Source organism: Carlito syrichta, unplaced genomic scaffold (assembly GCF_000164805.1).
Source record: "Carlito syrichta isolate Samal-C Ts95f unplaced genomic scaffold, Tarsius_syrichta-2.0.1 Scaffold309639, whole genome shotgun sequence".
Classification (NCBI taxonomy): Eukaryota; Metazoa; Chordata; class Mammalia; order Primates; family Tarsiidae; genus Carlito; species Carlito syrichta.
The window spans coordinates 16,065-39,966 of record NW_007253735.1 but is presented as its reverse complement, the minus strand read 5'-3'; the positions used below and the strand labels follow the sequence as shown (position 1 = coordinate 39,966).

General features: G+C 35.5%; 1 protein-coding gene across 1 annotated transcript in view; it reads right to left on the bottom strand.

Moving 5' to 3' along the window:
• Positions 1 to 10,145: 10,145 nt before the first annotated feature.
• Positions 10,146 to 23,902, bottom strand: part of LOC103269913 (glycine N-phenylacetyltransferase-like) — a 14,246-nt gene continuing 489 nt past the window's right edge. The window contains 4 exon segments of the mRNA XM_008067466.1: positions 10,146 to 10,548; positions 12,430 to 12,601; positions 13,464 to 13,590; positions 18,045 to 18,152. Of these exon segments, the coding sequence (XP_008065657.1) occupies positions 10,146 to 10,548; positions 12,430 to 12,601; positions 13,464 to 13,590; positions 18,045 to 18,152 (810 nt within the window).

Here is a 23,902-nt window from a genome sequence, read left to right as displayed (position 1 = left end):
GGTGGAGACATCACTCTACTTGACTCTTCAAAATGGATTACAAAGTTATAGTAACCAAAACAGCATGGTACTGTGATAAAAATAGACACACAAAACAGTGGAACAGAATACATAACCCAGATATAAATCCATACATTGACAACTAAGTCATCTTCAACAAAGGCAGCAAGAACATACAATGGGGGAAGGGGGAGGAAACAATGTTTTCTCCATAAATGGTGCTGTGAAAACTGGATAACTATATGCAGAAGAATAAAACAAGAATCCCATCTCTCACTAAACACAAAAATAAAATAAAAATGGCTACAAACTTAAATCTAAGACCTAAAACTATGAAGCTACTGAAAGAAAACTTTGAGAAAATACTCCAGGACATTGGACTATGCCAAGTTTGTGTGTGTGTGTGTGTGTGTGTGTGTGTGTGTGTGTGTGTACATGCACACATGTGCAAGACTGCAAAAGCAAGAGCAATCAAAGGAAAAATAGATAATTGAGGTTATATCAACCTAAACAGCTTCTGCACAGTAGATGAAACAATCCACAAAGTGAAGAGACAGAATACGAGAAAATATTTACAAACCATCCATCTGACAAGGGATTAATCACTAGAACATATAAGGAGCTGAAACACCTGAATAGAAAAAAAATCCAATTATAAATAGGCAAAAGATAAAATGCCTTGTGTGCATCAAAAAGAGAGTCAATAGCCTTGTATCAAAATGACCAGCATGTGTGGCAAAAGGGAACTCCTCATACACTATTGGTAGGAGTGTAAGCTAGCACAGCCACTATAAAGAATGTATGAAAGTTCCTCAAAAAAACTAAAAATAGATCTTCCATATAAGCCCATGATTTCAATACTGGGTATATATCTAAAAGACAATACATCAGAGAGTTATCTTCACTTCTGTGTTTATCGCAGCACTATCCACAATAGCCAAAATATGGAATCAATCTAAGTGCCCATCGATGGATGAATGGAATAAATGTGGTACAGATACACAACAGAATATTATTCAGTCATAAAAAGAATAAAATCCTGTCATTTTTTGCAACTTAGATGGATCTAGAGGCCATTACATTAAGTAAAAGAAGGCAAACACGTAAAGATCAATATTGCATGTTATCACATGTGCAAGCTAATAAATGGAACTTATGAACAAAGACAGTAGATTGGTGGTTACCAGAGACCAGGAAGGGGAGAGGGGAAGGTGAGACGAAGAGGGGAAAAGAATATAAATGTATAAATGCAACTACAAATGTATAAATGTATTTATTATCACTGTAACTTATAAAGATGGCAAATTGTATATGTACATATTACCTAAATAAAACATAAAAATGTTAGAAAGAAACTTTTAAAAAGGAAAACAAAGAACTTGAGCAAAATTCTAAGCTAAATGACCCTTACGGAAATATACAGAGCATTCCACCCAATAGTAGCAGAACATATATTTTTCTTAAGCACACAAAGATGATACTCCAAGATAGACTCCATGTTAAATTAAAAATATGTCTTAGCAAAACTGAGATAATTTAAATTGCACCCAGAATATACTCTGACCACAATAGAATAAAACTAGAAATTAGTAGCATAAGCAAAACTGGAAAGTTCACAGATGTGAAAATTAAACAGCATGCTTATGAACAACCAATGAGTCACAGAGGCAGTCAAAAGGAAAATATAAAATATCTTTGGACAAACGAAAACAGAGCATACTAAAACATATGAGATGGAGCAAAAACAATACTAAGAGGAAAGTTTATTATGATAAATGCCTACATTAAAAAAATCCCAAATAAATAGTCTAACATTGCAGCCAAGAAACTAGAGAAAGAACTAACTAAGCTCAAAGGCAGCAGAAGCAAGTGAATAATAAAGATTAGGAGAGATAAATGAAATAGAGAACAGAAAAAAATCAACAAAACTACAAGTTTTTAAAAATTCTACAATTTTGACAAATCTTTAGTTATGCTGGGAAAAAAGAGATGATTCAAATAAATAAACTCAGAAATGAAAAAAAAAGAGACATTACAACTGATGCCACAGTAATAAAAAGGATCATAAGGAAATACTGTGAAAAATAAACATTAACAAGTTGAACACTCAAAAAAGCAATAAATTCCTAGACTGATACCAACTACTAAGACTGAATCATGAAGAAATATACAATCTGAACAGAACAATAAGGAGTAAGGAGATCAAATTAAAGAAAACTCCAGGACTAGATGGCTTCACTTGTAAAAGAATACAACATTTAGGAATACATTTAGCTAAGAAGTTGAAATAATTGTACACTGAAAACGACAAATATTTCTGGTAGGAATTTAAAAATACACAAGTAAATGAAAAGACAACCTATATTCATGGATTGGAAGGCTTAACAATGTCAAGATGTCCATACTGCCTGCTATGGTTGGAATGTCGCCTCCAAAACTCATTTTGAAACTTAATCTTTATTGTATGGTAGTAAGAGGTGGGGCCTTTAAGAACTGATTTGAATATGAGGGTTTGGTCCTCATTAAAAAAAAATTATCATCATTATTGTGAAAGCGGTGTAGTTATTGCCAGAGTCCATATCTGATTTAAGGATGAATTTCAGCTCCCATTTCCTTTCTTTCTCTGACTCACATTCTTACCTGTCCCTCACTTTTTCACCATGGGATGACCCTTATCAGAAGCCAGTACCATGCTCTTAAACCACCTCAACTACAGAATCTTTAGCCAAAGAATCTTCTGTTGTTCACAAATTACCCAGTGTAGAAAATAAATTGAAACCGTTCTCAAAGTGATCTACGTACTCAGTGCAATCTAAATAAAAATCCCAATGATATCTTCACAGAAATAGAATAAGTAGTCTCAAAATTCATATGAAGCCACAAAATACCCCGAATAGTCAAAACAATTTGAGATAGTAGAACAAAGCTGGAGATCTCATACTTCCTGATTTTAAAAACATACTATAAAGCTACAATAATTAAAATAATGTAGTACTAACATAAAGTCAGATATATAGACAAATGTAACAAAATAGAAAGTCCAGAAATAAATCCACATATACATGATCAATTGATCTTTGCCAAAGATGTCAAGAATTAACAATGAATAAAGCATAGTCTCTTTAAGAAATGGTGCTGGAAAAATTGAATACCCATATGCAAAAGAATAAAATTGGAGGTTCATTTGTCACCATACACAAAAATCAACTCAAAATTAATTAAATACTTAAAATGTAAGATCTGAAAGTGTAAAACTACTAGGAAAAAAACAAAATAGAGGGAAGAAGTTTCATAATAGTAGTCTTTGCGATGATTTCATGAGTGTGACATCAAAACCATAGGCAACAAAAGAAAAAATACACAAGTGGAACTACATTAAACTGGAATGAAAAAAATATTTCAAACTACACATCTGATGAGGGATTAATATTCAAAATACATAAGGAAGTACTACAACTAAATAGCAAAAATCTTTAAATAACCTGATTTAAAAATTGACAATGGACTTGAATATACATTTTCCCAAAGACATATCAGTAGCCTACAGGTGTATGAAAAGATGTTCACCTTCACAAATCATGAGGCTAAGGGAAATTAAACCACAATGAGATGTCACCTCACACTTGTTAGGCTGGTTATTATCTAGAAAACAAAAAAGAGTGTTGGTGAGGATGTAAAGAAATTGGAGCACCTTTCATTGTTGATGAGAATGAGAATGGAAAAATGGTTCAGCAACAGAGAAAAACTGTATGGAAGTTTCTCAAAAAATTAAAAATAAAATTACCATATTGTACAGAAATCCAGCTTCTGGGTCTATATCCAAAGGAATTAAAATCAAGATCTTGAAGAGCTCTCTGCACTCTCATGTTTATTGCAGCATTCTACAAGAGCCAGAAAGAAAATCATAGATAGATAGATAGATAGATAGAATATTATGTATAATTTATATGGATATTATTCAGTCTTGAAAAGCAAGAATGTCTTATCATTTGTGACGATGTGGATGATCCTGGAGGACATTTTGCTAAGTGATAAGCCAGATACATAAAGACAAATACTGCATGATCTCATGTACATGTGGAATCTAAAATATGTCAAACTCATATAAGCAGACAGTAGAATGGTGGTTACCAGGGGCTAAGCAATGGGGAAACGTTGGCCAAAGGTACAAGGTTTTAGTTAGAAAAGATTAATAAATTCTGGAGATTTATTGTACAGCTTAATGACTACAGTTAATAATAATGTATTGTGTTGGATGCAGTGGCGAGAGGATTACTTCAGCCCAGCAGTTCGAGACCAGTTCAGGCAACAGAGTGAGACCTTGTCTCTACAAAAATAATTTTAAAAAATTAACCGGGCATTATGGCATGTGACTGTAGTCCCAGCTACTCAGAAGGCAGAGGCAGGAGGATCATCTGAGTCAGTAGATCACTACACTTCAGCCTGGGTGACAGAGCGAGACTGTGACTTAAAAAAAATGTAATGTATACTTGAAAATTTCTAAGCAAGTAGATCTTAAGTTTTCTCATCACACACAAAAAATGATGAGTAGGAGAGGGGATGACTGTCAATTAGCTTATTTCACAATGTATACATATATAAAAGCATCACACTGTACACCATAAATATATAGAATTTTTATTAGTCAATTATACATCAATAATGAAAAACGGATAAGTAAGTTAAAATAAAAGGAAAACCTTTCTCAGAAAAGAAAGTAATATTTAACATCTATAATTTTTTTTTTTTTTTGAGTTGGCGTTTCACTCAGTCGCCCAACACTGGAGTGCAGTGGCCGCTCCCGGCCACCGCAGCCTCGACCTGCTGGGCTCCGGCGATCCTTCCGCCTCAGCCTTCCAAATAGCTGGAACTGCAGGCGCATGCTACCACGCCCGGCTGATTTTTTAATTTATTGTAGAGATGAAGTCTCGCCTGCCCAGGCGGGTCTCGAACCCGTGGGCTCAGGCAATCCACTCACCTCAGCCTCCCAAGGCGCAGGATTACAGGCTGAGCCACCGAGCCCAGCTAACATTTATAATTTTAATCTAGTTTCCAGACTATGTAAATGCATGTTTCATGAAATTTGACATTATAGATATGATTTTGTGCATTTTGCCATAAACAAACTATTTTTGCTATATAGATTTTAACAGTTATTTCAAATTTGTATTTTTTAATATATATTGTTTCTGGGTATCAATATGTTAAAATTTTCTGCTACTGATATGACGAAGTTCTTAAATTTTCTTTCATATATGTACTCTTAAGTATGAATAAGTATGATGCTAGAGAGAATAATAAATAACAACGCTATAATATTAGGTTATATTTACTTTTTGTTGATTACTACTGTATTTTTGCTAGTCATATGCATTAAAAGAAAATTGCAAACCTATAAAAAAGTTGCAAGACTTATATGATAAGAACTTGTTCATCTTCGCCTGGATTTTTCAATGACTACCCTTTAGAAACATTTTCTTTTATATAACCATATATAATCATTTGTATGTTTTTGCTAAATCTTTTTAAAAAGTAAGTAATGAACATTACTATGAACATTACTATCCTTTTTCCCTAAATATTTTAGTCTATATCTTCTCAGTACAAGGATATTATCTGAAATAACTACAATAACATTATTAAATCCAGAAAATTTAGAGTTGATTCTGTATATTAATAAATATTCAGTCCACATTCACATTGTAAACTGCTAAGGAAGAATGCAAGAGTTTATCAATTACCAAGGTTCTTTTTTAAAGAAATCTTAAATTAGGTAGATAAGTGATCATCATACAGGTAAGGTTTGGGCCTCCCTTTGGTCCTCACTTCACCTGGCCTGAGAACAAGTACCATTATTGATTTTATGTGACCACCCCCACCCCAACAAGGTCCTTTAAATTAAATATACGTAGTTTAGAATCCCATCAAGTTTAAGGTCTATAGATTGAAAAGCCAAGACAGGCAGGCAAGCAAAAAGATACAGATAGAGCAATAAAAGATAGATCTACATATATAGGTAAATCTATAGATAAGTATTTATATATCTGATGAGTCTAAACACAATCAGATGTATAAGTAACCTATAAATGGAGTAACAAAATCCAACAAGCAAAGTAAGTGAAGAACTTCAATGAATCTTTATAGCACTGCGTGTAGATGAAGTCACCTAACCCCAGGATTTGTAGTTTGGACTGGAAAAACTACTAACCTACAATACATAGTAGAACACTTTTCTTTCCTCGCTGTGTCTTTCTCCCTCTAGTGTTTCTCTCAGTAATAGCAAACAACATCATCCCTGCAAAGCCACAGTTATAGCCTAATGAATAAAACAGAATAAGTATATAGATTGTAAGGGTACAGAGAAAATAGCATAAGAAAACTAAATTCTATGATAAAATAGTGCTGCATATTCGTAGTTAAAGAAAAAAAAAGACTCATAAACTTGAGGAAGAAAAAAAATCTCTTTTTAAATGTATGCCAAAACATTTGCTCTAATAGCTTTTCTAAAATTAAATAACTTATCAATACAAAGTCCATCTTCCCCTCACTGCTGTGTATTAGGAAGCAGTCTCTCAGTTTTATAAATGTCATGAAATTTTGTCTTCCTACCTGGTATCATGAGGTGTATTTTTCCCTATCTGAGTGTCATGAGGGCTCTTATCTTTACTTTAGTGACACAGTGTCCTTTCTTCCTTGCTGACCACAGGGAGGTCTTGGAGGAAGTTCTTAGCTTACAGCCATATATATATATACCCACATACATATAGCAACTCCTAGTGTTTTGATGTATTAAACAAATGGGCTATGATGGTCTACAAACTTGGCCTGGTGCGTTCTTCTCTTCTTTCTTGCAATTCAGTTATATAGGAAGACAAATTTTGAGTCTGTTGTCTTGTGCCTTGTCAAGGGAATATCTATGGTTATCTGAATTCAGTTGGATATTGAGTCTAGATGAAGTGCAAGGAACACATTTTTTTCTTTTTTTCATTTGTTTACATTTAGGTGGTACAATTGTAATTCTGCTACATGCATAGATTGTGTACTGGTGAACTCAGGGATTTTAGGGTACCCATCACCCAAATAATGTACATTATGCCCATTATGTAATTTTTCATAATCTACTCCCTTTCCACCTCCCACCCTTCTGAGTCTCCATTGTCTATCATTTCACACTCTATGTCTGTGTGTATACATTAATTAGCTCCCATTTATAAATAAGAACTTACAATATTTGTCTTTCTGTGTCTGAATAAGAAAAATGATAGCTTCCAGTTCCATGTGTTGCTGCAAAAGACACGATTTTATTCTTTTTATGACTGAATAGTGTTTCATTATGAATATATACCACATTATGGATATATACCACATTTTCTTTATTCAATCATGTTTTCTATTATTGAAGTTAGCTCCATAAATGAAGAAAGGAAGAAGAAAGGAAGAAGAAGGAAAGGAAGGAAGGGATGGAGGGAGGGAAAAGAAAAACAACTCCCAGCTTAGTTCTTAAAAATTAAAAGCAGGCTAGAACACTCTTCCTTTCTCACTGTGCACCATCTAGCCAGCTCTAAAATGTGATAGTAATACGGAGATTGTAGGATCAGTGAATGTCAGTTTCAGTTTCAGAAGCCTCTGGATGGCTTCAAGATAGCTCAGGGTAAGAAGCTGAGCAGGGTAAGAAGCTGAGTACCAGTAGTGATTGATGGAAATGAACAATATGTCCCCGAATGGGGAGCCATAAAGGACAGTAAGGGCGATATCACTCTAGATCAAATGACATTTCGTGTCAAATTTTAAGTAACCCTGGTGAAGATCTTCTCCAGGCATTTCTTAGAAGTCAAAGTTCTGGTTTTTTATTACATACAATGCAAAACTACTTCAATGTTTTCTGGTCAGAACATTTTATGGAGAACATGGAAAGATGCAGTTGGTGTTTACCAAAAGACGAATTTTCAATTAGTGTACATATTGGGACTCCAGCCAATAAGAATGTATGATTTCTTTCGTTGTCACTGGCATTTCTGACTCCAGGATCTCAGAATATATACAGGTGGTAGATGCTAACTTGGCACCACATTATTCTGAATCTAATTTACAAATTACAATCTGGAAATTTTATAACTTACTTTGAATTTCTTAACCATTATTTGTGCCCTCACAGATATATTATGTAATAATAATCTTCAGTTCATATCGCGCCTGTCCTGGTATTTAATATCTAAAATTATAACTAACATTTTTGGAATGTTTAATATGTGCCAGACATTGTTCAAAGTGTCCACTTATATTTTCTTATTCATTTCATCCTCGCAATAAATAATACTTCATTTTATAGATGAGGAAGCTATAGGCGCAGACAGGTTAAATAATTTGACCAAATTTATCGATGGTTAAATGCAGATCTGGGATTTTCATCCAGGGAGCCCATCTCTGCACTAATCACCACAATACGTTGCCCCAATTCTCAGTGTTTACATAATATTATTGATATGCTTTGTTTTTATATGAATAGGTAATCACTAGAATGTAAATGTCACAAAGAATCTATGCTTTATATGGACTTCGCAGCAACTTGGATGGATTTAGAGTCTATCATACTCAGTGATCTATCACAGAAACAAAGAAGAGTACCATATGTTCTCACTCATATGCAGACCTTGAACAGTTATCACAATACTGTAAGAAAGGGATTGGCAGTAGTGGGAAACTGCTAGGGAAGGGGGAGTGGGATTGGCAGTTGAGGGAAACTGCTAGGGGAAGGAGGGGCAAACCTCACCAACAAAGGTAGCTGCATAATGAACATTTGTATACCTAACCCTGAATTGTACCCCACATCTTTAAAATAAGAAAAAGAAAAAAAAAAGAATCCATTTTTTTGGACTGTGACCAAAATGCCCAGAACAGTGCCTGGCACACAGTAGACAATCAGCTAATATCCATGACTATTGTTGAAATAAGAAAATTCTTGAGAATTTGATACATCTATTTAGTGCTGCCAGCATGGAGAAAGGGCAAGAGAAATTCATGACAATAAGCAGGACAATCTTGGTTCACTAAGATATCACTACTTCCAGTCCCTAAAATAATTCTCAAGAAAATACATTTTATAGGGAAAGAAAAAATAGAAACACCAGTATTATGTTAACAATACTTTATTGCATATTTCAAAATAGCTAGAAAAGAAAAACTGCAATGTTTTCAACACAAGAATAGATGTTTGAGATGACCCTGTTTAAACATTTGCATTGTGTACATGTATCAAACTATCACATGTACCCCTCAAATATGCACCTATGATATATCAATAAGAAACAAAAAAGTAGTATCAGTAACATTAAATAAAGGTTGTATAATTGAATACTTGTCACTACTGATTTCTGTCTCTCCCCCCCCCACTATATCTTCTCCATGCTCTCTCACTGACTGACCCTCTACCTTAACTTCCACAATCAAACAAAAAATTTCTTTATGATAGGATGATTATAGAGGTGGAAATTAACCTAACTTTAGGAAGATGATATTGTTCTCACTTTCTTGGGGGTAGCAGTGAGGAAAAATGCCACCACCAGTCTGTCTTTCTCTTAATAGCTCTCCCAGGTGTCATATACACCTAATATTACATAATTGTGAGTAATATGGTAATGTGGTTATTAAACAGAGAACAAAGGGCTATGCATGAAAGAATCACTTCAAAATACCCACTGAAGAGGTAGGAAATACTTTGACCACTAAATAAAGAGGTCAGAGAAAAAGAAAGGAAAAAATTATACTATCCACACGGCAACGCCTCATCTTGGCAAAACTGGCAAGCTTTTCCCATCAGCAACAATCCATGTGTGAAAGGAGTTCCAGGTGAAGCTCTAGGACTGCATGAACCTGAATAAAAAGAGTCACTGTGATCTAGAAGTGTAGAAAATTGAGCAAAGTCCAGGATCACTACAGGATAATCTGGTCATATTGGGTCTTCTAGACTAGAAGGCAAATTTGAGGGCAGGGACCATGGTGGTCCTGTTGAGCATCACACTGCTTTCCCAGAGTCCACTCATCTCCCACTCCTTTCCTCATGACTACAATTTATTATTTTTCTTTGTCCACCAACCACTCCTTCAGCCACATGCCCAGGCCTGCCTGTCTTCTGGTCAGGGCCAGTTTCACAGAGGCACAGAGTTCCATTGGTTCCAGTCACAGGGCATAAGCACATGACACAGGGTACGATTCAGTCTCCGCGTGACTTCATTGGCTTTGTCAATATGGTTATATAAAGGGAAGCCACGATTCTCTAGAACTTGGACCTGGTGATATGTGACATAGGACATGAGACCTTGGCCCTGGTACTCAGGCATGGTACCTGCCATTCGTAGTTCTCCAGTCTGGTCCACTAGGACCCAGGAGACAGGAGTCCCTTTGGGTCCCAGCAGACAGAAGCTGGGGAAGGTCTGGATACAGCGCTCAATGAATCTCTGGCTCCTCTCATTGCCACCAAATTGCCATAACTTATTCACCAACGCAGCATGGGTGATTTCCAGAGATGAGAGTTTAAATATCACTTGATTACTGTTGATAAAAAAGGAAAAGAAAAGCCTATAATTTTGCACATACTATAAAGTACTGTATTTTTTCCCCCAAATTGTCTCAAGAGGCAAACAGGAGTACAGGTAAGTTATGGTCTCTGCAGCCCAACTGACTGGGTTCATAATCTGACTAGTGGTGTGATTTAGGTCAGTTAACTTAATATCTTTATCTCAATTTCTTCTCATCTAAAAAGGGGACAGTAATAGCACCTCCAACAATAGACATATATGAATATTATAACAGCTACTATGAGTACCTAGAAAACAAACAATAAAAACCATATAAAAATTAAGTACTGTTCTCAACGTTGCTGTGACCCTCCATGTAACAAGGGGCAGTTAATATCATCCCCCGTTTTATAGTGAGAAAAATGGGTAAACAGAAAATAAATGAATGCCCAAAGCACAGGCTAGCAGGCAGTAAAGCCAGGGCTTAGTGTTATGGAGTCTTAGAATGTTGCTATCAGAGTTCTTGGCCATTGTGTTGAACATGGGAAAGCTGAAGTCCAGAGAGAGACAAGTGACATGGAATACAGATGACCCTCACTACTGAGGACTGAAGTCTGAAGGCTCCTGCAATGGCACATAGGGGCTTTGAGAGGCATCCTGGAGAGAGCCCAGGATGTGGGAACTTGAAGATTTTTACTCAAATCCTGGTTATTCCTTTAACAAAGAGTGTGGTGATAAGCCACTTCATCATCAGAATCTGTTTCCTGTCAGGAAATGGGGAGAATGTCTCCTACCCCTGTCTATTTCATAGGGTGGACAAGAGGATGCAGTGGGAGTCCATCTGTGCTTTTTAGGTTACAATGTGCTTTGCAGTGTAAATAAAGTTTTTCCAGGCACATTATCACACAGAGGACCATGGGATTGAGCACCTTCAGATCAAATCCTTATCATCATCAGTTTTCAATTCTACTCAGCATTAGACTAAAACTTAACAGGAGGAAATATATGATTTGTAAAAATTGTTTTTGTGAAAACCTTTTATTCTGTGAAGTGAATCCATTAAATTCTCTTTCTCTCTCTCTTTTCTCTTTTTTTTTTTTTTCTTTAACAGAGTCTTACTCTGTCACCCAGGCTGCACTTGGCTCACTGCAGTCTCAAACTCCTGGGCTCAAGCAGTCCTCCTGCATCACCCTCCCAAGTAGCTGGGACTACAGGTGCATGCCACAATGCCCAGCTAATATTTTTACTTTTTGTAGAGATGAAGTCTTACTATTTTTTTGTTCCTAGGCTGGTCTTGAACTTCTAGGCTCAAGTGATTCTCCCACCTCAGCCTTCCAAAGTGCTAAGATTCCAGGCATGAGCCATTAGACATGGACTAAATGCATATTTATTAAGAACCTACTATGTGCAAGGCAGTGTTCTATTGAGGCTCTATCACTGAACAATATAGAGGGGATCCCTGCTCATGTGGGGTTTGAAATATTGTGGGATAGGATTCAAACTATAAACAGGTAGATGAATATACAAATAATCTGTTTTCAGATAATGATAGTGCTATAAAAAATAAAAATTGGATTTTAAAGCATTATGGAAGGGGTGGTTTTAGAATAGCAAAATGATAAAAGTATGTGAAGATCAGAGGGAAGAACTTTTCAGGTAGATGAAAAGCAAATGAAGTGGCCCAAAGGTACATGTGAGTGTATAAGAATGAAGTAGCAGAAATAAGACCAGAGTTGCTGGTGGGAGTGAGCAAGAAGGACAAGATGAAGTCTGAGGGAGGGATGGGTACAAGTCTTACAGGGTCTTCAAGACCCATAAAGAAATTTGGATTTTATGCAAGGTAGAGGGGGAAGTTGGGAAGCTACTTCAACAGTGAAAGATGTGAGAAGTGCAGAGTATCTTTCAACACACTCACATGGCCTTGGGCTTGCCATATTTAGGATATAAGTTATTTGTCTCCAGCAGAAAAGGGACCAGTTTAACTGCTGTAGCAGGCATCATATAGAGAAGGCGTTGGGTTCTCTTGATCTTGACCAGTTTAGTAGCTGCAAGACTCTGTATCACCTCATCCAAGCTGGACTGTGTACCTAAAGGGGAATAAAGAAGGGAGAGAAGTAATTGCCCAATTAGAAGCTACAAAAAGTTGCCCAGTAGAAGTATGCAGGATTTAGAGTCAGATAAACTTGTTTCAGGTGTTGCCACTAACTGTATGACCATGGCCAACTCACTCCCTGCGCATGTTTTCTCTTAGGCAAAACAGAGATAAAACTAAAATCCCTGACTGTATTGCTGTGGAATCAAAGGAGACATGTTATTTCAAAAATAATACCCAGTCTTGATTGTGTACATACTATATGGCCAGGTATTGATCTAATACCTCATTTAATCCTTACTCTTTACATTGACCCTATGTGTTAGGGACTTTTACTATCCTCACTTTTATATACAAGGAAACTGAGTAATAGTTAAGATACTTGCATGAGATCACAAAAGCAATAGTAACAGGCAAAGCAAGGATGTCACATAGGGGGTCTGGAGGGCAAGTTCATAGTTGCTGCCATTTTTGACCTTGGTGATCTAGGATGGTCACCATGCACAATGGTCTGTAATTCTTATTCTAATAATGGAAGGCTGGAGAGGAAGCTGTGCTGTCACATCTGATCTTCCTAAAAGATTCCAAATGTGTCAGCAAAGTGTGTCACAAATCCTCAGTTAACAAGAAATTACATTACTCAGAGTTCCTTATATCACACAATTGGTAATATTCTGCTCCACTGAATTAATAATGAAGAGGTGGTGGTGGCTGACACAGAAAAGAACATCATGCTGAGTCTAGTAGAGTTTAGAAGAAGAAAGTAAATGTTTTAAGGGAATGTGTTTCAGATGAAAAGTGACCCTAAAGTGTAGACAGGCAATCCCAGCAGTCTGCATATATCCCAGTCCTGTTACTTTGGATCTGCAAATGTTGTTTCCAATTGATGATGTCTGACATGCTAAGGCATTCTTGACAGTTCTTGGGATCTTTAGAATAGATTTTATAGCTGTTGCTGTAGTTATCAAAGTCATCTGTCATCTCCTGTTTGGATGGAAAACATGAAAGAAATAAAATTGCTTATACTAAGTGATTGTGATGTTTGTCTTTAGTATTTCATTATACTGGGTTATTTTACAAACTTAAATATTGGTTTTTAAAAATATATTATCATTATTCCTGAATCACATACATCATGAAACCAAGTCAGGAACTCAATTATTCAATCTTTTTTTGTTTTTGTTTTTAAAAAAACCTTGTTGGACCAAATATTTATATGTTGCATTACAATTTCAAGTCAACCAAACATGCTTCTATAATTCTGTAGTTTTCAGAAGACATAAAAGCATTATCGTCAAAGGCACGCTTCTGTTCCAAGAGTAAACCTTACTCAAAGAGTTTCAGAACACATGTATGATGAACATGACAATGTCAAAATGCCTATCTACACATAATGAAGCTATACAAAATGAAGGCACACAATATCTTTAAAATATAAACTATAATGCACTGTTGTTTAAAAATGCAACTTCCATGCCCAACAAAATCAATACACAAAATTTATTGAAAAAAGATCTTCTCAAAGTTAACAAATAAACGATGAGAGAATCTTTAAAATGAAGGAATTATCAGAGGACAACTAAGATGGAATAGCAGAATAGCGGGAAAATTTCACATAGTTATGCATTCATAACTCAGCAATAATACCAGTAACAATTTGTGTTTTGAAGATCACATTTTAAAAGCTAATATTAGTCGGGCTCGGTGGCTCAGCCTGTAATCCCGCGCCTTGGGAGGCTGAAGTGAGTGGATTGCTTGTGCCCGCGGGTTCGAGACCCTCAACTTGGCGAGACCTCATCTCTACAATAGATAGAAAACTATCCGGGCATGGTCGCGCGTGCCTGTAGTTCCAGCTCCTTGGAAGGGTGAGGCGGAAGGATAGCCGGAGCCCAGCAGGTCAAGGCTGCGGTGGCCGGGAGTGGCCACTGCACTCCAGTCTGGGTGACAGAGACTCCAACTCAAAAAAAAAAGCTAATATGATTCAATTTTTAGATTTTGATAATTTTAAAACTTTTTATTTTTATATTGTTTCTTTTTGTGTTTTTCTAAAAATAAATTTTGTTGTGTATATTTAAGGTATATAACACATTATGGGACACATATAGATAGTAAAATGATTGATTATCAGAGTGAAGCAAATGAACACATTCATCATCTTACATTGTTGTCTTTTTTTTAGCAAGAGCAGCCAAAAATCTAGTTATAAAACAGGAATCCCAAATATAGTACAATTTTATTATGCATAGTCCTCACCATGTAGATCTCTAGACTTGTTTATCCTACATATCTGTTACTTTGTATCCTCTGACCTAGATTTCCCCATTTCTTTCCCCCTCCTCCACCCCTAGTAACTATTGTTTAATTCTCTGCATATTTGATTTTTTTAAAAGATTTCACATGTAAGTGAAATCATGCAATACTTTTCTTTCTCTGTGTGGCTTATTTAACTTAGTATAATGTCCTCCAAGTTCATCCGTGTTGTAGCAAATGGCAGAGTCTCCCTTTTTAAGGCTGAAATAATATTCCATTGTACACAAATAGCACGGTTTCTTCACCTGTTTGTTCATCAACAGATACTTAGGTTGTTTCCATGTTGAGGCTATTGTATGCAACATTGCAGTGAATATGGGAATCTAGATATCTTTACAAAATGATGGTTTCATTTTTTCTGCATCTGTACCCAGAAGAAGGATTGCTGTGTAATGTGGTAGTTCTATTTTTAATTTCTTTAGAAACCTTAGTATTGTTTTACATAATGACTACATCGATACACATTTCCTCCAACAATGTACAAAATTCCCTTTTCTTTCCAACCTCACTAACACATCCTTTTTATCTAATAATAGTTACCTTAAAGAATATAAAGTGGTATCTTGCAGTTTTGATTTGCATTTTTCTGATGATTAATGGGGTCATGCACCTTTTCATACAGGTCATTTTGATGTCTTCTGTGGAGAAATGTTTGCTAAGATCCTTTGCCCATTTTTAATTTTTTTTAATCTATTGAATTGTATGAGTTCTTTATAAATTTTCGATATTAACTCCTGAGCAGCTGTATAGTTTGCAAATTCCCAACCCATCTGCGCCTGTTTCATTTTGATGATTATTTTCTTTGTTGAGCAGAAGTCTTTAGCTTTTATAGTCCTATTTCATCTACACAGAAAAAAAGGATTTACTTCTTTCTAATTTGGATGACTTTTTTTTTTTTAATTGTCCGATTCTCTTGCAAGTACTTTCAGTACTATGCTGAACAGAAGTGGTGACAATGGGTATTTTGTCTTGTACTAGATCTTAGTGGAAAAGCTTCCATTTGTTCTCAGTTGGTTATAATGCTAGCTGTGGGTTTTTCATAAATGACCTTCATTGTATTGAAAACCCTTCATTTTATATTTACTTATTTATTGTTTATTTTATTTTATTTTTAGAGACAGAGTCTCACGCTGTCATCCAGACTGGAGTGCAGTAGCACCATTATAGCTCACTGCAGCCTCAAACTCCAGAGCTCAATCCACCTGCTTCAATCTCCTGAGTAGTCCAGTTATTATTATTATTATTGTAGAGACAGGGTCTTGCCATGCTGTCCAGATTGTTCTTGTACTCCTGGCTTTAAGCAATCTTCCTGCTTCGGCCTCCCAAAGCACTGAGATTACAGACATGAGCCACTGTATCTGACCTTATTCTATATTTAAACTGTTGAGCTTTTTTTTTTTTGAACAAGAAAGGATTAGCCAGGTATGGTAGTGCGTGTCTGTAGTTCCAGCTACTTGGAAGTTTGAGGCGGAAGGATAGCCGGAGCCCAGCAGGTCGAGGCTGCAGTGGCCAGGAGCAGCCACTGCACTCCAGTCTGGGTGACAGAGTGAGACTCCAACTCAAAAAAAAAAAAGAAAAGAAAGGATGTTAGACTTCCTTAAATGCTTTTTCTGCATCAATTGAGAGTCATGAGGCATACATAAAACATCTTAGAGTTATAACAAGCTGTTTCTGGCTGATAACAACTTAACTTCTGTCATATACGAAACTTTAGACTTTTATTCTTTCTCCCAATTTTGATGTCATAATTTACTTCTTTTTATATTGTGTTTTTCTTATTAACTTGTAGTTTTAGTTATTTTTGGCTGTTCTGACTTTTAACCTTCATGCTAGAGATATGTATGATTTATATATCATCATTATGTTATTGAAGTAGTCTGGATTTGCCTGTGTATTTACTTCTACCAGTGAGTTTTATACTTTCATATATATTCTTGATAGCAATTATTACCCTCTCTTTTCTGCCTAAAAAGTACTATATGCTTAATTTATCCATCAATAACTTATATCAAAGATATACTGCATGATGAACGTATATTTTTGCATGCATAGATTTTTACTTTATATTTTTAAAGTACTTAAAACACATTTATATTAGAAAGATATTCATCCCTTTGAGCGATTTTCGAAAGTCTAATACTGAAAATATATCTCCAAATACAGACACTGTAATTTGTTTTTTATATTTTCCTAACTTTCAATCATTTGCTTTCATGTTTTTAGGTATTATCCTCTTTGCTTAGAATGTACCCCCTGCTCTTGTCAGCCTGTAATAGCATATTTCTTTTCAATATCTAGTTTTGGTAAAATGTTTATCAGGAAGGTTCTTCAACATCTGTAGTTTTTTCTTTGTTTTTAAGGACAGGGTCTTGCTCTGCTGGGCAGGCTGTAGTGCAATGGTGAAATCATAGCTCAATGTGGCCTAAAATTCCTGGCCTCAAGTGATCCTCTTGCCTCAGCCTCCCAAGTAGCTGGGACTCCAGATATACACTACCATTCCCAGCTGATTTCTCTAGTTTTAATTATCTCTCTGCCAATGTTACTTCTGTATTTTTTTTTTTTTTGAAATGGAGTCTCACTCTGTCGCCCAGACTGGAGTGCAGTGGCACACTCCCGGCCACTGCAGCCTCGACCTGCTGGGCTCTGGCGATCCTTCCACCTCAGTCTTCTAAATAGCCAGAACAACAGGCACGTGCTAGTTTTTTATTTATTGTAGGGACGAGGTCTCGCCAAGTTGCCTGGGTGGGTCTCGAACCCACAAGCTCAGGAAATCCACTCGCCTTGGCCTCCCAAAGTGCTGGGATTACAGGCTGAGCCACCAAGCCTGGCCATTACTTCTGTATCTTAAAGCACGATCTTAAATAGTGTAAATGTTCTTTAAACAAAAAACAATTTCTTAAAACAAAAACTTTTTTTTTTTACATTTTTGCACAATTTCACATCATGCTATAATTGATTTGCTTATCTGTGTTTTCCTCCAGGCTGTGAGATTCCTGAGGCTAGGGACTTATTGATCATCACAGTGATTCATTGCTGTTTCCCCAAGGTCTACCACATTACCAGGCATATGGCAGGCACACTACAAAGATGCACACACATGCGCATTTGTTCCATATATGGCACCTTACCTGCTCCTGTGGGCAGACAACCACTGTGTTGAAATCAGGCCACTTGTCCACCAAGGCCTTTAGATTGAACGGATTTCCCTGGTTCATGTGGAAAATGGTTCCTTAAACCTATTGCATGTCAACAAAGTGGGAAGTTCAGTCCATTGCAAAGGGACAGTAAAATGCCTTGTATTTAACAAAGATAAGCCTTATTTTTATGAAACTAGGGTAAATAACTGGCAGGACATCTATTCAAACAGTTTTCAGGTTATATTTTGTTATCCCAAATGGAAATGCGTTTTTGAGTCAAATCATGAGAATATTATATAAATATAGTTAAATACTCAAACAAATAAAATGAATAAATAAAAATCATCCACGCTCACATTGTAGAATTTAGTATTACATCTTTCCATTTTCTTCCACTTATTTATATACATGTAATTTTATAAACTATGAGATTGCCTAATATATGTTACTTTAACATCTATTTTTCCTCCACACACTATACTATGCGCATATTGCCATGTCAATAAAGATAAATCTACAAAATTATGCTTAATGAATGCATAATATCCATTATATAGAAGGACTAATTTAATATTAAAACCTCCCATTGCTGGTCATTTCAGTTTTCTCTGAGTTTTTAGCTTAAGTTAATTTTTCAAGGATTTTGCATAAATCCTTACAAATCTACCTTGTATTACAATTTTTGGATGGAGAATTTCTGGGTGAGATATCGAGTGCCCTTTAAATATGTTTCTCCCTTACAGATATATCCAAATTACTTTCTGAAGAAGTTAAGTGAGCTTTTTCTATTTAATAAGTAGAGAATAAGAATAAGAAAATAAGAAGAGATGTTAAGAGCATAAACTTTGATAATCAAAGTCTAGGAATGTTACACATTGGGCAGTTCGTGTAACCTTTTCTGCAAGCTTTTGTTCAAAATATTGATGCCTCAACAGAAATACTGGAGAAGTTGAAAATGAGATAGTCCAGAGAGGAAATAGTGCAGCACCTAGCAGGGAGGTCATTGGGACCCAAATGCAGTTGAGAACATGATGCCTTAGTAGACAAACAGAAATATGCTAAAGATGGATGAATGGAATGATGGACAGGTCAATGGCCAAGGACTACATCCCCTCACCCTGTGCTTTCATACTCTTGCCTTGAAATGTTTATACATCAGACAAGGAGAGAGAAAGAGGCAAACTTCGACTTTATTCTATATGAAATTGTTAAATTTTCTGCAATCAGTGAGGCTAAATTTAAAAACTAAATGCAGTTTTGAGAAAAATAAAAAGGTTTTCATTTTAAACATTGGAATTTGGGACCAGTGACATCCATATACACTAGATAAAAGCAAGCGTCATCACTCTTTCTTCCCATGCCTACCACTAAGTCAGAACATGGTGATCCAGGCAGTTACCAGAAATTGAAATGAATTAGAATTGACTTATCAGATACAAATATTCAGTGTCTACTATTTGGCGATATAGATAGGCTCTCCTTCAGGTCACAGTACACAGCACTTCTTCTTACCTGAGACTTTAGAGAATATTGAATGGAAATGTCTACCACAAATATTGGTTTTCTGGTATTAATCCTTTTACATACAAGAACATTGGAACTCAGAGTTGTTTAACTTTTACAATGTTACCAAAAAAACACAGTGAATTTGTTCAATCAAAGCTGTGTGACTCCGGATTCTGCCCCCTTGACAGCCTCCCTACCCTACCTCAATGAGAAGCATCAATGACTTGAGATTATGTTAAAGCTCCTGTAGTTTAGTCACAAATGTTCCCTATAAAAGGTGTTGAGGCACCAGGAAAAAGCAACAAAATGTAGAATATCATGTGGATTTCTCATCAGCACAGTGTAACAACTGTACAAAATGCATTATCTTCATAGTGCACTGAGAAGTCCAGATGTGTGACTTATTAACAAAGCAAAAGGTAGGCTAACAGCGGCTTAAACTTAAGGTTATTGGGGTTAAGGGGAAGTGCCATTGTTAATGGTACTGTTTTTAATTTTGAACTCCAATATTGTTCATCACCAGTGTACATAATACAATCAATTGCTATATTTTGTATATGTTGATCTTGAATCCTGTGACCTTGCCAAACTTACTAATTGTATCTAGAAGATTTTTTTGTAGGTCCCTTAAGGTTTACAAAATTCACTAAATTACTTTAGACAGTGATGCCACCTGGAAATAGACACTATGTTATATATTTATTTCCAGTATGTATTCCTTTATCTCTTTTTCTTGTCCTTTGTACTAGTTAGGACATTCAGTACCACACTGAATAAGACGGGTGAAAGTGAATATTCTTGTCTTGTTACTGATCTTTGAGGAAATACTCAGTCTTTCATTATTTAGTATGATACTAGGTGTGATTTTCTTTTCCCCCTAAATGCTTTTTGTCAGGTTGAAAAAGTTATCTTCTATTCCCAGTGTGTTGTGATGATTTGAATGTGCCTTCCAAAAGTTCATTTGTTGGAAACTTAATCCTCAATGCAACAGTGTTGGGAAATGAGCCCTCATAAAAGCCTCATGAGGGTGGAACCCTCATTAATGGGTTACAGCTCCTTGATATTTACTTGCCAGTCTCCAGAACTATTATCTAAATAAGTTTCTGTTTATTATACATTATCCAGTTCATGGTATTCTGCTAAAACAGCAGAAAACGAACTAATAGATTTGCTGAGAGCTTTGTTTATTAGAAATATTAAATTGTGTGCAACACTTTTTTGCACTCATTAAGATCATGTTTTCTCTTCTTTATTCTTATTATATGATTAATTACATTGATTAATATTGAATATTGAAACTGCCTTCCTTCCTCAGTATAAATCCCCTTTGATTATGATATATTATTCTTTCTATATATGAGGTCTGACAATTAAGTTCAGGAACTCATCTTGGAAAAAGTGCTACATACTTCAGTGTTGAGTATCACAATGGTCACGTTAAAAGTACTACCTTTGGGAAGCTATGCACTGACACCAGTGCCTAGTCCATCTGTCAAAGCAAGTTTGGAAGTCTTTTTCTGGAATGACTGTCAGAGCTGTCATTGCGAGAATGTCGGAGTTTGAATTAGAGCACTGACCAAAAATTAAATTTCTTGCTAAACTTGGCAAGAATGGAAGTGAAATCAGGGACGTATTAGTCCAAATTTATGGGGGAAGTGCCATGAAGAAAACGGCAGTGTACAAATGAATTAAACTTTTCTCTGAGGGGAAAGAAAACGTCGCTAATGAAGAAGGTCAGGATGGCCATAACAAACCGAACTGAAGAAAACATTGCAAAAATTCATCAAATTGTGCGCCAAAATCATTGGCTGACCGTGAGAAGCATAGTAGACCAAATAAACATTGACAGAAAAATAGAAAAATCTTAACGGAAAATCTTGGCATGAGAAAGGTGTGCATAAAAATGACCCCAAATAAGCTCTTGCATCACAACAATGCACCAGCCACACAGCACTGTCTGTGAAGGGGTTTTAACCAGTAAACAAATAACTGTATTGGAACATCTTCCTTACTCACCTAATCTGACCCCCAGTGACTATTTTTTTAACCCAAAGATAAGAAAATACTGAAAGGAAGACATTTTGATGACATTCAGGGAATCAAGGGTTAGAGTTAGGGTTTGGGCAAGGGTTAAGGTTAGGGGTAGGGTTAGGATTAGGTTTAGGGTTGGGGGTTAGGGTTAGGGTTAGGCTAGGGGTTAGGTTTCTCATTGTCATTTCAGAAAAAGAGTTCCAAAATTGCTTTGACAGGTGGACTAGACTCTGGCATCAGAGCATACCTTCCCAAGATGAATACTAAATTAGATATATAGTATTTTTTCTAGGTTGCCTTTTCAAAATTAATTTTATTTCTAGATTTGACTTGATAGTATTTTGTTGAGAAATTTTATGTCTATGCTTATGATGTATATTGCTCTGTAGTTTTACCATATTTTCTATTTCTGGCTTTGTATAAGGATAATTCTGGACACATAAAATGATCTGGGAAGTGTTCCTTTTTCTGCTTTATTCTAAGAAAATTTATGTAGAATTGGTATTTTTTTTTCCTTATATGTGTGGCGACATTGTCAGTGAAGTCATCTGAGCATGGAGTTTTTGACTGCTGTTTGACAGTTTTAAATTACAAAATAAATTTTATTGATAGATATAGAACAACTTGGGTTGTATATTCTTCTCCTGTAACCTTTGTTACTTTTCACAGAACTCATTCTGAAATTTATGAATATAGTGTTGATAATATTATGTGTTTATTTTTCTCATAATGTTTACTGGGTTTGGCCTCCTATTTGATTCTTGATAATGTTTATCTGTGTCTTGTCTTTTTTATTTCTTGGTCAGTTTGGCTAAATGTTTACCAACATTATTTTTATTTGAAAAGAACCAGACTTGGCTGGGAGCAGTTGCTCAGTCTATAATCCTAACATTTGGGAGGCTGAGATGAGCGGATTTCCTGAGTCCGGGGGTTCGAGACCAGCCTGGGCAACTTGGTGAGACTGCATCTCTACTATAAATCACACACACAAAAACCACTAGTCGGTTGTGGTGGCATGTATCTGTAGTTTCAGCTACCTGGAAGGCTAAGGAAGAAGGATCGCCTAAGCCCAGCAGGTCGAGGCAGCAGTGGCCATGAGTGTGGTACTGCCCTCCAGCCTGGGTGACAAGAGTGAGACTCCAACTCAAAAAAGAAAAAAAGAAAAAAAAGAACCAGACTTTAGACTCATTAATTTTCTTTATTGTTTTTCCCCACTCACATCCATTGGTTTTTACTCTTTTTTACACAATTTCCCTTATTCTGAGTTAATTTGCCCTTCTTTTTGAGTTTTGGAGATGAAAATTTAAAGCATTGATTTGAGATAATTCTTCTTTTCTATTATAAGCTTTTTTCTACACTTTTCCCATTTATCACAGCATTAGTTGCATCCCACAAATTTTGATGCTATACTTTCATCTTCAGTCAGTTAAAGTGTTTTTAAATTTTCCTTGTGACTTTGAAGCATGGTTTTTTAGAAGTGTGTTTGTACAATTTCTAGAAATTTGGGAACTTTTCAGACATTTCCAGTTGTTTAAAATTTTTAATTTAATTCCATTGTTTAAGAACATACTTGATATGATATGCTCTCAATTCATTGCAAATTCTTTAAAATGTGCTCTATAATGGGCACTTGAAAATAATACGTATGGTTGGTTTTGAGGGAAATACTTTGTAAATGTCAATTAGTTCAAGTTTGTTCATAGTGATGTTCTGTTCTTTTATATACTTACATGTTTTCTGTCTATTCTATAAATTGCTGAAGGAAGAGTGTTGAAGTCTTTAATTATACATGGGATTATCTATTTTTCCTTTCAATATTATTAGTTTTCTCTCATGTATTTTAAGTCTCTATTTTTAGGTGTTTGCATTTTAGTATCTTGTTTTCTTGGTGAATTGGTACCTTTGTCATAATGCAAAGGCAGTCTTTATCCCTAGTAATATTCTAGTCCTTTCATAAAATATACTATTGTATTAAAAAATGTAGGGTACAAGATTATAGGTCCACTTTTAAAACATGATTTTTCATTCAAAATTACACATAATTATTTGGAGTTTGACAAAATAGTCATTTATCTATTAATAATTTCAAAGAAGAATCATGTGATTAACCTCTTATCAAAGACATTATTATTTAGAAAGAAAAAATTAAACATTAATGCTAGTTTTAATTAATTTCGCAAATCCGGGAAAACTTCCAATGTTATATGACACAACTTTTGGAAAGGTCAAGGTTTTTGAGTAATCACACAGCAAAGAGCATACTGGATTCAAGTCATAGAATTGCCACTCATTTTTTTTTTTTTTTTTTTTTT